The sequence below is a fragment of the Monodon monoceros genome, unplaced genomic scaffold (assembly GCF_005190385.1).
Source record: "Monodon monoceros isolate NGI ecotype Baffin Bay Population unplaced genomic scaffold, NGI_Narwhal_1 Super_Scaffold_10, whole genome shotgun sequence".
Lineage (NCBI taxonomy): Eukaryota > Metazoa > Chordata > Mammalia > Artiodactyla > Monodontidae > Monodon > Monodon monoceros.
This window is the reverse complement of record NW_021703766.1, coordinates 43,473,988-43,488,424: the sequence shown is the minus strand read 5'-3', so window position 1 is coordinate 43,488,424 and position 14,437 is coordinate 43,473,988. Positions and strand designations below refer to the sequence as shown.

The window sequence follows — 14,437 nt, the reverse complement described above, 5'->3', positions numbered from 1 at the left end:
TGTGATCAACTCCTCTTCTACCTCTTTAGCCCTCACTTTCTGCTGGGCTCCCTATTTTAACCTCACTTATGGTGCTTCTACATTTTAGGAGTTATATATAATATCCCTATTAAGCTATAAATTCTGAAATTGCTTATTCATTTTTTGTTTTTCAGTTTTGGCTGCACCATGTGGCTTAAGGGATCTTAGTTCCCCGACCAGGGATCGAACCCGTGCCCCCTTCAGTGGAAGCGTGGAGTCCTAACCACTGGACCACCAGGGAATTCCTGCTTATTTGTTTTTTAATCTCTTCCGTACCTAGTACAGTACCTCACACACATTAGAAAATCAGTAAATGAATGAATCAATGAGTGTATGAGCTACTGTATCTTAAAAATCCTAAAGGAAATAAGTCTTTGGTAATGTAGAAAAAAAAATATTTCAGGAGACAGTGATGCTTTTTAAAGACTAAATACAAAAGAGGATGAGAAGCTGATAAGGAAGTAGATCCAAATTTGGAAAGAAAGGAATATTATTAGAGAATGTGGAGGAGGGCACCAGCTGTTTAGAATTGGGACAGACGTACACGAGGAGAAGAGCAGGTGGAGTGTGTTAAGGGGAAAAGGTAAGATCATTTGAAAGGTCATGCTGAAAAGGCTTACTTTTGCACAACAGGCCTAAAGTTTTTAAGGGGAGCTTCCCAGATTTCATCTCAAAGGTGCAGTCTCTCCACTGACCAATTGGGTCATTACCTGCCATGCCTCACTTACCTGGCCACTGGTCTCTTGTTAGTTCTCTGTCAACCAACCAGGGTTCCTTCCCTTGCTCCAAGAAGGAGATCACATCTGGTTTAGAAATAGAATGTCCTGCTTACAAAAGAAGTAATGAGATAAGTTTATGATGAGAATGTCCCAGAATACAAATCCAGTCCCTTCATTATTAAGAAAGAGTCAAAGAAAGATACATCAGATTTATGAAACATAACAGAGGACTTGAAACTTCCCTCATAACTCAATGCAGCTTCCTCTTTCTAACTCTACAGTATTAAAATTATTCCTCTGGAAACAAGCTGTAGAAATCCAAATGGTTACTTGAAAGGTAGGTGAGTATAACACCAGAAGAAGTAGACCTTCTCAAGGCAGAATCTGAATTATTATGGACATCCTTACCCATTGAAACCAGGTTGCTGTAATTCTCCAACATCACCTCTCTGTATAAATCTCTCTGATCATCATTCAGGTACTCCCACTCCTCCTGAGAGAAGTCTATGGACACATCACTGAACATCACTGACTCCTGGAACAACAACCATGTTAAATTGTTAAAAATTAGATTGGATTAATAAACATAAGTGTTTTTGTGACGGAAAGAGAGAAGAAAAAAATAAAGCTAGAAGAGGGAATTCCCTGGTGGCACAGTGGTTAAGAATCTGCCTGCCAATGCAGGGGACACAGGTTCGAGCCCTGGTCCGGGAAGATCCCACATGCTGTGGAGCAACAAAGCCAGTGCACCACAACTACTGAGCCTGCGAGCCACAACTACTGAAGCCCACGTGCCTAGATCCTGTGCTCTGCAACAAGAGAAACCACCGCAGTGAGAAGCCCGGGCACTGCAAGGAGGAGTAGCCCCCGCTCACCGCAACTAAAGAAAGCCCGCGCGCAGCAACGAAGACCCAACACAGCCAAAAATAAATAAATTTATTTATTAAAATAAATTAATTAATTAAAATAAAGCTAGAAGAAGTGAAAACCAGCAAGCCTACAGAGTGGGGCTGAATGTCTGGGATGCATCTGGAGGACTGTAAACAAATAAGCAGGACTGAATCACTGAGCTTCCACGTCATCTGTTTCCTCCAAGGAAATTGCCTGTGTATAATGGGACACTTCCATTATCCAAGTAAGTCTGGGAAGGTACAAAATCCAGCCAAGATGAGTTTCCTAATTAAATGAAATAGTATACACCATCAACTAGCAAATGCTTGTCATGTAATATGTTATGAATATATGTGACTATCTTTTGCAAAATAGCTATAAGTAAAATTTCAGAATAAGGGATAAAAAGAAGACATTAAAAGCAGCTTGGACAAAAGCCATCAAGAATCAGAGAGGCGGGGCTTCCCTGGTGGCGCAGTGGTTAAGAATCCTCCTGCCAAGGCAGGGGACACGGGTTTGAGCCCTGGACCAGGAAGATCCCACATGCCGCAGAGCAACTAAGCTTGTGAGCCACAACTACTGAGCCCATGTGCCACAACTACTGATGCCTGCGCGCCTAGATCCTGTGCTCTGCAACAGAGAAGCCACTGCAATGAGAAGCCCCCGCACTGCAATGAAGAGTAGCCCCTGCTCGCCGCAACTACAGAACGCCTGCACACAGCAACGAAGACCCAAAGCAGCCAAAAAAATAATTTAAAATAAATTAAAAAAAAAAAAAAAAAGAACCAGAGAGGCAATGGGGTTCTTAAGAAAACCTCTAAAAACAAGAACTGGTAAGAACAATTCAATATGCTGATGAAGAAAAGAAATTCTGATCTAGAAATCTCTAACCAAATTTTCATTCTGTTGTGACAATTGAAAAAAGAAATTCCTAGATATGGAACGACTCAGCACAATTTCTTAGGAAACTACCAGAGGCTGTGCTCCACCAAAATCAGAGAGTAAACTAGAAAAGAGGAAGACATGGGATTCAAGAAATAAGTGAATTAACATGGGAGAACAGTGAAGGAAAATCCGGGGTGGGGGGGAAGGGAAATCTTTGGGAAACAGACCTAGAGAGCAACTAGATGGGAGCAGGGTGAAAAAGGGAATAGGGACGCATGTTCAAAAGGAATTGATGTGTTTGACCAGATGGAAAACGTATTGATTGGCATGTGGCAGTGATTCTGGAGATTTTGGATGTAAATACATGGACAACTAAGAAAATGGGGGGAAGAAAGCAGTTAACCCCAGGAAAAATGAAAGGTTGTAACCGAAAAAAGCCATGAGCTGGCTCAGCAGTGAGTGATATTTGCAGTCCTAAGAATGTGTACACTATTGCTTTAACCAAAAATTGTGATATAATAACAGAATCAGAGGAAATGAAGGGTGCAATATGTAAGTATAATGTCCTTTCCACCCTGCAGTAAGTCAGGAGATAATGAGTAAAACTGATTATCAATATTCAAGAGTTGAGGGCAGCTACCTTTTGGGAGTGGAACTGCTAGTGGAGCCAAATTGAAATAGCACTACTTTACTTCTGAACATGTATAATATGACTTTAAAAAATATTTTAAATTTGCATATAATTCAAGACTGATCCATTCTAATGTCACACTACTGTATAATAAGTTATTCCTTGTTAAATTCTTTCCATAAGCATATTTTTTTCACTGAATAATATTCTATAATATGGACATAAATGACAACTTCTCCTTTGCTTTCAGACGTTGAGGCTGAAGGTGATCTTTAATGACCTTCCCAACATTGGCCCAATCTCACCTAAAACTGCCCATTGCTCAACTGTAAATTTCCTTTGTTCCGAACTACAGGAAATTGGCAGAACGTGATCCAGTTTCACACAATGGCATTACTGATGTCTATCATGGATGATCTCGTAGGGTGTCAGAGCTTTGTACCAACCCCCAGTCATACCTTCAAACCTGAGAGTCTCATACATAGGAGATCTTTCTGTGTGTTAAGAATGAAATCAAAACCATTCCACATACTTTCTTACTGGAAAACCTAGGTCTATGGAGATGATCAGGGCTTTTCCCTATGAGGTGCCCCTAATTACCCATCTCCATCCTATCAAATCACTGTCCAAAGCAAATTAGATTGACAAACGGAAAACACATTTCTGTTCTACCAAGATTTCTGACACAACTCTGATAGAAGATGCTGAAGGACTTACTAAATGGATTTGTAAACACTGTTTAAAAGAAGAAGGGGGCACTGTGGAGGGCACTGGGTTGTTTAGGAGGAAATAGGGGTCAGGTTCCTGAAGGGGGACCATGTTAACCAGTGAAAAAAACTTTCTTCCAAACCAGGTCTCAGTCAGACTGTTTTTACATTATGTAATTAACAATTTGTGGGAACAAATAAAGATACTTGATGAACTCCATAAGCAATTTTTTAATGGATTTTAATCTGATTAAGACCCCTTCAGAGGAACTTGTTAGCTACCCTTCAGCCCTCTAACAGTTATCTGTAATTTAAGAGTATAAAGATCTTTAACCAAACATTCCTTCCTTTTTTCCAACAATGATTATCTAACCACTTATTTTTTCTATAAATATTTCCACCAAGAGAGAAATTTTTGAATTGGCTTATTAGAGACCTGTTCTTTAGAGCAAGAGTAAGAGAACTTTGACATTGCTTATAACTAAACTGTCTGAAAGTTGTTTTTTTAAAACACCTAAAAGCTCATGATGAGGAAAGCAAATATTTACACGTATTGGGTAAAAATGACTCTATTTGAGCAAAAAGAAACCGTATCTCACCTGAGCCATGGCTTTGATATTTGCAGTCTTCCTCTGCGTTCCTCTTCTGGAAAAAGGCAGAGCTGGAGGAAACACAAAGAAGCTATATAAGACCCCACTTGCCTCATAGCTCCCAGAATGATCATTTCCCCTCTGTTCATTCTACACAAACAGTTGAGGGGTATCAGTGAGAAGAATGGGCAAATCTCTCATTATCCCCTACTCCAGAAACCTCAAGCTTTGACTAGAGCCAGATAGATCTGGACAACTTGACATGGCTTAGAAACATAGCTTGTATATATACACATATACACACAAAGATGTACTTTTTAAAAGTACAAATTATAGCATATTATACACACTGTTACTATTTTTACTTAATATATCTTGGACCAGATCCCAACTAGTACATTCAGAGGTACATAATTCTCTTAGCTACATTGGATTATGCTAAATGAATACACATTAATTCATTCAACCAATTTGCTGCCAATGATCATTTGGGTTGTTTCCAGTCTTTCACTATAACAAACAATGCTGTGATATATATTCTTGTACATATATCATTTTACCTGTATATAAATTCTAAATGATTAATTCCTAAAAGTTGATCATATGCATTTTAATTTGGATATACATTGGTCAAACCAATTTTCAATGACCTTGGATTGTACAATCAGGTCCCAAGTCCTGACCAAGAAACATCTAGTTGATAAACCAGATCCTCTAATCTTGCCTAGTTGAGAAGACTTTTGGGGTTAATGAGCCTTGACTTAAGAAAACTGAAATCCAGAAAAGCAAACAAAGTAATTTTACAGAATTTACAGTAATTTGGGGAAGATATTAAAATTAGCATAACAATATAAAGGAGTTAAAAACTACAGAAATAACATAGAAGTGGACTAAACCCACATCACTGATGCTTTAGAATAGCTTTTGACTATAAGTATAGTAATAAAATTCATAATAATTGTGTATATTCTGTGTGCTTCTATGCTAATAGAAGTCTAAAACTGTTTAAGGGGAGTAACTGAATTTGTCATCAAAGTTTAAATATTTAAGAAAATTTGTGGTTTTTTGTTTATTGGATATAGGAATGTAATAAACTGAGCATTATAAAAGTGTAAAGGGCAGTGAGCATCCTCTATATATACCAAGCTCCTTGATCATCAAACAATTTATCAATAATTTCATGTAAAACCACTCAGGAAGTAACACCATGGTATCATGTTATAAATTATTTAATGGCTACTTCTACCCCTAGTTACTCACTGCATTCCCCCACAGGTAAGCACATTCCAGGAAATGAAAACCAAAGTAATCCACAAATGCCTCTTCCTTAAAACCTGAAGGCATTCCTTTAAATAACTATTATTACTACTTACTAAGTTCTTAGTATTTTTAAAAACCACATAGCCTCTTACATGCCAGGTATTGTGCTAAAAGAAGAAGGGGGGACTGTGGAGGGCACTGTTGATACTAAAGAATCAACAGTAATCCAGAAAGACTTGAAAAGAGTTCCTTCTGCTATACACCTCACTTTTAAGTCCCCCTTTCTGGTCTCTCTTCCTGGTCTTTCCCAGATTTTAAAGGGACTTCCTCAAGTGCTGTACCTTCCAAGCAGAATGGGCAGGAAACATCTCACTTCAATAACTCCATACTATGTTTGTCACATTCCCAACCCTCTTCATCTTTGCCCCAGATGGTATCTTCCCAGGCTGAATTCTTGCATCTGGAGGATCTGCTCCTCCCTTTTAAAGCCAACAATCTCTGTGGCCAAGACCATCATATATTTGCAATGTGACCACACCTGGGGCATGGAGCACTGCCAAAAGATACCACTACACAGAAGAGAGTCTTACAATCTAATAAGTGATTTAAAATTTTTGAGAATTTTGCACTCTTCTAAATAACACACCTCTTTTAATTTAAAAAAATGTAATGTATTAAATATTCCCAGTATTACCCTGAAAATTTCCTGTATGCTAGGAACTGTAGTTGTCTGTTAGTAATAGAGACCTGAAAATCAGTTTAATTTTTCTTATATAATGAGAAGGCTAGAAGTAGGTAGTAGCTGGCTTTGGTCCCCATTGGTTGTTTTAGACACAATATCTATCATACAATTAAAGATTACTAGACATGCAAGGAGATAAAAACAGAAAACAGCAGCAGAACCAAAGACAATTTAGATACTGGAGTTGGCAAACAAATAATTTTAAATGGCTATAATTAAAATGTTAAAGGCAACCAAGGAAAAGATAGGCAAATGGATGATAAGACGAAGAAACTAAACAGAATTGAAATCCATAAAATTTCGGCAAATTAAGAAACAAAGAAGTCATTGCATGGTTTTGAGATCAGACAAGCAGAAGACAGGATCACTGAACTCAAAGACAATCCAACAAAAAATATCCACATGAAGTGCAGGAGAAAAAAAATAACAGGAGTATAAAAGACACACGAGACACAGTTAAAAGATCTACCACAAACGTTAAGTGGAGTCTCAGAAGGAGAAGAGATTGGAGAGGAATTAATATTTGAATAGATGTATACACTAATGTGTATAAAATTGATGACTAATTAAGAACCTGCTGTACAAAAAAGATAAATAAAATTAAAATAAAAAATTAAACAACAACCAAAGAGCCTATGGGGAAGACTGATCAGAAAAAAATTTTTTTAATTTAAAAAACATTTTTTAAAAATTTGAATAGATTAATTGATTAAAAGTCTCAACAAGAGTTTCAAGAAGCTCAGCAAACCTGAAGAATAATAGATAAGAAGGTAAACAAACAAACACACAAAACAAAAGCAAAACCACAACCGAGTATATCAGAGTCAAACTGCTGAAAACCAAAGAGAAAGGAAAAATTATTGATAGTACCCAGAGGAATGAAAGATCTATTACCAACAGCACTGATAAAAAAGAAAGGGATAACATGAACAAAATCAGGAATGAAAAAGGGAACATTATTAAAGATAGCATTGACATTAAAAAGATAATAAGAGAATACTAATAACTTTATGTTCTTAAGTTTGAAAGCTTAGATGAAATGGACAAATTCCTGGAAAAAATACCAAAACTGACAAAACAAACAGAAACAACAGAATAGCTGAAAAGTTAAATTGATTCCATAATTTAAAATTTACCTATCAAGAAAATTTCAGGCCCAGATAGCTTCATCAGTGAATTCTTCCAAAGTTAAGGATTAACTGTAGTCTTACAATGTATTGAAAAGAGAACATAAGGAATTCTTCCCAACTCATATGAGGCTAATGTAAGCCTGGCACCAAAACTTAATGAAGACATTAGAAGAAAAGAAAATTATAGGCCAATATTTCTCATGAACACACATGCAGAAATTCTACAAAAAGTATTAGCAAGTATAACCCACTGGGGGGAAAATGTAATAAATTATGGCTAAGTAGGGTTTATTTCAGGAATAAAAGGTTGGTTCAACTTTTGAAAATCAACATAATTTACCAGATTAATAATAAACAATACCACATTTGATCCTTTCATAGACACAGAAAACGCATTTAACTAAATTCAGTCCTCATTAATGTAAAAAAGTCTTAGCAAATGAGAAAGAGAACTCCCTCAACCTGATAAATAGCATCTACAATAGGTGTTTTTGTAGATGCTAAATACAAGGACAAATACAAAAAGCAATTGTACTTTTAGCAGCAATTGGAAATTTTTCAAAATTTAAATACTGTTTACAATTTCAACAATAAATGTGCAAATACCCAGGTATAAATCTACAAAAGATGTGCACTGAAAACCATAGCTAACTGATGAGAGAAATTAAAGACCTTAACAAATGTAGATATAAGCCATATTTAATAGTTGGAAGATGCAATATTGATGTCAATTCTTCCCATAATAACAAATAGATACACAAACAAAATCCCAGCAACAATTTTTCTTTTTTGGTGAGAATTAACAAGTTGATTCTAACATCTACAGGAAATTGATTTCTTGAAAAAGAAAAGAAGTCAGAGGATTAATACTACAGATTTCAAGACAGTGGTACTGCCAAAAGACAAAAAGTAAAAAAGAATACAGTTCAGAAAGAGAGCCACATTTACCACCTGATTTATGATAAAAGCTCCTTTCAATTCAGATGGGTAAGGATGATATGTTCAATAAAATAGTGGTGCAACAACTGGGTACTTGAATGGAAAAAAAAATAACCTTTATCCTTACCTCTCACCATACACAAAAATTAATTCAATATGGATCACAGTCTTAAATGTGAATGATAAATTTATAAAGCTTCTAAAAGAAAACATAGGAGTGTATCTTCAAGACCTTGGGAATAATCGAAGATTTCTTTTCAAGATATAAAAATACCACTAACCCTAAAAGACAAAGTGCTAAAAAACTGCTAGAAAAATGGGGAAAGATATAAATAGGCAATCACAAAAAAAGATTTTAAAATGTTCAAGCACATTCATAATTAAAGAAATTAGAAAACAACACCGAGATACTATGTTTCATGTATTAGATTGGTAAAAACAAAAGGCATGCATGAGGACACATTCTGCTCCTAGGCTGTGGGGAGAAAGAGGCACTCTTACACACTGCAAGTGGGAATGAAAACTGGTACAACAGCTCTAAAGGAGAATTTAGCAATACCTAACAAAACTGCGTACACACCTACCTTTTGACCCAGCAATCCCACTTCTAGGACTCTACTCTGAAGATACACCTCCAGCAATACAAAAATACATACATACAAAGTATTCATTGCAGCGCTATTTCTAGTAGTAAAATATTGACCTATATGCCCATAATAGGAGAGTGGTTGAATAAACTATGATTAAATCCATATACTGGAATATTATGTAGCTGTAAAAAAGAATTATTAGTATCTCTTTGAATTGCAGTAGAATAATGTCCAGGATATGTCATTAAGTGAAAGAAGCAATGTTCAAAAGAGTACCTAGAATATGTTATCTTTAATGCAAAAAAAAAAGAGGTCATTCAAAAGAGTACCTGTACCTGCTCATTTGTGCAAAGGAAATACCAGAAGGATAAAAACAGAAACTAATGAGACTGATTATGTACAAGAAGTGGGCAGGAACCATGTTAATGTTTTCATACTCAAAATATTATGACATGTTACAATCAACCAGGATGTGAAGGAACCCAAAGTGTAACACACAAAGCTAAATGTAGGAAAAATGAGTAACAAAACTATACTGAAGAGGGTAGTGAAGAAAACTAAATTGAGTAACTTTGGAAACAGTTTTGACTATATAAGTTTAAGTTAAAGAACAAAAAAGTTGCACACAAATACTTTACTGTACTTAGTACATTTATTTTTTACACAAGTATGGGTTAGCAATTCTGCAACTACTTTATATACATTCTAGGATATGTGTAAAAAAATTATTGATACTAAGAAGCAGGTTTCTCACTGTTGGAGAAAAGAGTTACAAATAAGGAAATGGCCAAACCTCAAAGAAGACAATCCTCCATGAGTCTTGCATGTTTCTGCACATGTTGCCAGATCAGAGACTAAGTGCTATTATTCTGGATAATTTCTGCAAGATGTTTACATAATGAACAGCCTTGGAGGACAGAGATAGTCTCTCTCTAGAGCAAAAGCCAGGCATGCTTATTACCCATTATAAAAGATTCAGGTTCCCTAAATTCAAGGGAGCACATAAATACCTGTGTATTGTGCATCACCCTATGGGTGCAAGTGAACCACTGCAAGGAAAATACTGATACTTTGGCTACTTCTACCACAATGAGCAGCAAACTTTCATCTCTGACTCGAAATCTCATGTCTTCTACCAGCATCCATGAAGCTGCCCAAGCTAACTTTTAACTTATAAGTAGGGTAAAATCTCAGATACTTCACAGTTCTTGACAGAATCCCATGGTATTGAACTGGAATTGAAAGTATGAGTATGAACTGGTGGTTTTTAAATATATACAAATAAAGATAGATAGAGATGTGTGTATATACATTTGCTTATTTTCTAGCTCTGTCCGTTGCCAGGAACTAGAGGAATTACACCCAGGTAGAAATGAGCACACCAAGTGCCCAGAGCTTGGTTTATAAATCCACTCTCCAATAAAAGAAACCACGGCTCCTTGGAGAAATTGCTGATTCCAGGGCTAGTGGAGGGAAAGATACAAGCCTGGAACATATTGGTGCCAGAAAGTAAGACAGTGCTCAAAAAAATAATGGCATGTTGAAAGGACACAGAAGTCAAACTGAAGGAGTTCCTAGTGGCCAAATATGGGACAATTTGAGCAACAAAATATGTAACAATAATAGATTATGAACGCATAGAATAATATATATATATATATGAGTTCATAAATAAATAATTGAACAAACATATGAGGAATAAGGGACAACTCTTCTTTACACTAGAATTTAAATTAATAAATGTAGAAGGAATGATGGAAAGGGAAAATCACCACTAGGCAAACATCACAGTAATAATTGTTACAGATAGGAATTATAAGTGGGGCTTCCCTGGTGGCGCAGTGGTTGAGAGTCCGCCTGCCGATGCGGGGTACGCGGGTTCGTGCCCCGGTCCGGGAGGATCCCACATGCCGCGGAGCGAATGGGCCCGTGAGCCATGGCCGCTGAGCCTGCGCGTCCGGAGCCTGTGCTCCGCAACGGGAGAGGCCACAGCGGTGAGAGGCCCGCGCACCGCAAGAAAAAAAAGAATTAGCAATGGATATTAAAATTGATGAGTGAAAGTATAATGAGAAACAGTATTTTTGCATAGTCCCAAAGCACCTCCCCACAAGATACTTATTAATTAAAAAGAGGAATACAGTAATTTTACAAAGGAGGAACCAGGCAGACACCACCTTTAACCAAGTGATCAAAGTTAACATTACCAATAATGAGATATACTGATATAACTCCTGATATGACACATTGAGAAGAACACAACATCATTTCTGTGATCTTTTTGCCAAAAATGCAGTCTAAATTTAGTCACGAGGAAACAGCAGACAAAGCCAAATGAAAGACATTCTACAAAATAACTGGCCAGTGCTCCTCAAAAGTGTCAAGGTCATAAAAGATAAAAAGGACTAAAGAACTATGTCAGATGGGAGGAGACTAACAAAACAAGACAACTAAATCAATCTGGGAACTTAGATTGGATTCTGGAACAGAACAAGGCACTGATAAGACAATTAGCAAAATTTAAATAAGGTTTGTAAATTAGCAAACGTCTTGTATCAAGGTAAATTTCCTGGTTTTCATAATTGTACTGTGAACACCTGAATGAAGAGTATATTGGAATTCTTTGCACTATGTTTACAATATGAAAATAAAAAGTTTTTTTAATGAAAAAAATTAAAAGGACAAGAGAACACTTTTAAAAATTGGATATTCAAATAGCCAGTAAAGATATGAAAAGGTGCTGAACATCATTACACACCAGGGAAATGCAAATTAAAACTGTGATTAAATTTCACTACACATCCACCAGAATAGTTGAAAGACTGATAATTTCAAATAATGGAGACGATGGGGAACACCTGAAACTCTCATACATTACTGGATGGAATGTAAATTGGTACAACATGAGATATTGGTAGTATCCATTAAACATGCCTGCCCAATGATCTAGCAATTCCACTCCTAAATATTTACTCAAGAGAAGAGCATTTACGTGTTCACCAAAACCACAGTAGAACCACAGCAGCAACACAATTCGTAATAGCCCCAAATTAGAAAATATCAAATGTCCCTGAACAGTGTAATCAATTAATAAATTGCAGTATACCCCGAAATGTAATGAGAACTAAGTACAATTACACTCAACAACATAGATGAATCTCATAGACATAATGTGGAACAAAAGAAGCCAGGCATAAAAGAACACATGCCATATAATTCCATTTATATATGAAATTCAGGAATGGGTAAAATTAATTAATGGTTATAGAATTCTGAATACTGATTCTGGGAGAGGAATAACTGGGAAGGGGCATGAGGGAAACTTCTGGGGTGCTGGCAAAGTTCTTTATGTTGATCTAGGAAACTGTTTTATTGCTGTATACTGAAGATTTGTGTACTTTACTGTATATGTGCTATATGTCACAAAAATGTTTTAAAAAACTATCGGAACCATGTTTTGGTAGGGACATGGAGCAATGAGATTTTTCAAACACTGCTGTGCAAATATAAATCTGGCACCCTCTTTTGTAAATATTTTGGCACTATTTGGTTAAGTGGAAGATATATGACCTAGCAACTCGATTGGTAGGTAAACTCATGCATTGTACCCTATGTAAAGAATGCTCCTGGCAGCATAGCCTATAAAGTCAAAAACTAGAAATAACTCAAATGTCCATCATTACTAGAAGGGATGAATAATAGTAGTATACTTTAAAGGATGGAATACAATATAGCAAGGAAAACAAATGAACCACTATTAGATCTAATATGCATAATTCTCAAAAACATAGTTGTACAAATCAGCAAAGTAAGAGATAAAAGACAGTATGGCAGCATTCATATAAAGTTTAAAAACGGGGGGAAACTACAGTATAATGCTTAAAGAGGTAAACATAAGCGAAAAAACTTCATACATTTAGCCAGTCACACAAACATAATCACACACAAACTTAAATCACCATGGTGACATACAGCTAGAGATAACCCACAACCCAACAAGAGGGTCGCATACTCAGGGCCTCAAATGGTCACATAAGCACAATCACACATTTACCAAGAGGACAGTCATTCACAACCGGCACTGTCACAGGCACTGCACACCTGCACATGGTCGCACAGTCACAATCACACTAACCACAGATTAAAACCACACAGTATCCACAGGTATCCCTACGTGTACTCTGCAGCCCACAGTCGCACAGTCACACCCCTCTACGGGGACAAACGCTATCACATCCACCGAGTCACAAGCTCCTCACACCCCCACATACAATGCCGCACGTGATTACACGCACATCACTGGGTCACATCCCATCACACCAGCACAGTCACAGGCGCTCAGATTGTGCTGCACACGATTATCACTGGAATCACACACACGCTCACTACAGGAACAGCTAGACACAATCACGCGTTCATTCATCACATACCACTACACAGACACAATCACACAATTTCAAACTCACCCCCTCAGCGGTACAAAGCCGAGGCTCCGGTCCCGCCCTCTCCTCTGGTTCCGCCCTTCAGGTCTTCCAAGCTTCCAAAGCAGCACAACCTTCCACAGGACTGGAACAGTCACCCGTGCAGACCTGAGGGTCCCGCCAGCGCGTGACTTTGAGGCTGAATTCAAGCGAGAATAACGTTCTTGCCGAGAAGTCCTCTGGGAAGTGTAGTCAGAGACGTCGCAGTGGTGAGCAAGATGACCGCCGGACGCCCGGATTCCTCTCAGAGCTCAGCTGCGACCCAGCCGAAAGGATTGCATTCCGTCATCAAACCGCGCATCGGAGGCCTCACGGAGCCTGGCTCAGCCTCGGGCCGTGACTCCCAAAGAAGCTCACTCTGAAGCGTTTGAAAGTGGACTTTCTGGGCCCGCCCTACTATCCCCTGGAGTTGAACAGGCTCTGGAAGAAAAGAACTAGTCCGCAAAGGGAGATAATTTGCACAGGCGAGCCTTCTGGGAAATGTAGTTAGGGAGCAGGAAAAGCGGTGGATGGGTCGTTTGAAATTCGTCTTGATTCTTCATAGCCTGCGCTTGGTCACACCCCGGAGACTTCTGGGAGTGTCACTGCGCCCAAGGAGTGCGTAGGCATCCTGGGTCGCCGTTTTGGCTTTTCGGGCATGAGTTTGGTTTGTGGGTTCCTCAGTGCAGAGGGCTTGTGGGACCTGAGCTTCTGAGACCCAAATCTAGTCAGGGAGGACAAAGGGGAGGAAACCAGGAACCTGCAAAGATATTGGGGAGGTTGAAGGGGGAGGAATCGCTAAACGTGAAACAGGGAGGGGTAAACAAAACGGGATGCGTTTCCGATGCTGCGAAGGGGGTTGATGCTGTTCTGTG

At 37.9% G+C, this 14,437-nt stretch overlaps 1 protein-coding gene across 1 annotated transcript in view; it reads right to left on the bottom strand.

Moving 5' to 3' along the window:
- LOC114889515 (zinc finger protein 420-like) overlaps nt 1–13,719 on the bottom strand; it is a 140,083-nt gene extending 126,364 nt beyond the window's left edge. The window contains 4 exon segments of the mRNA XM_029212871.1: nt 750–845; nt 1,149–1,275; nt 4,454–4,515; nt 13,569–13,719. Of these exon segments, the coding sequence (XP_029068704.1) occupies nt 750–845; nt 1,149–1,275; nt 4,454–4,462 (232 nt within the window). The 5' untranslated portion in view covers nt 4,463–4,515; nt 13,569–13,719.
- Nucleotides 13,720–14,437: the final 718 nt, after the last annotated feature.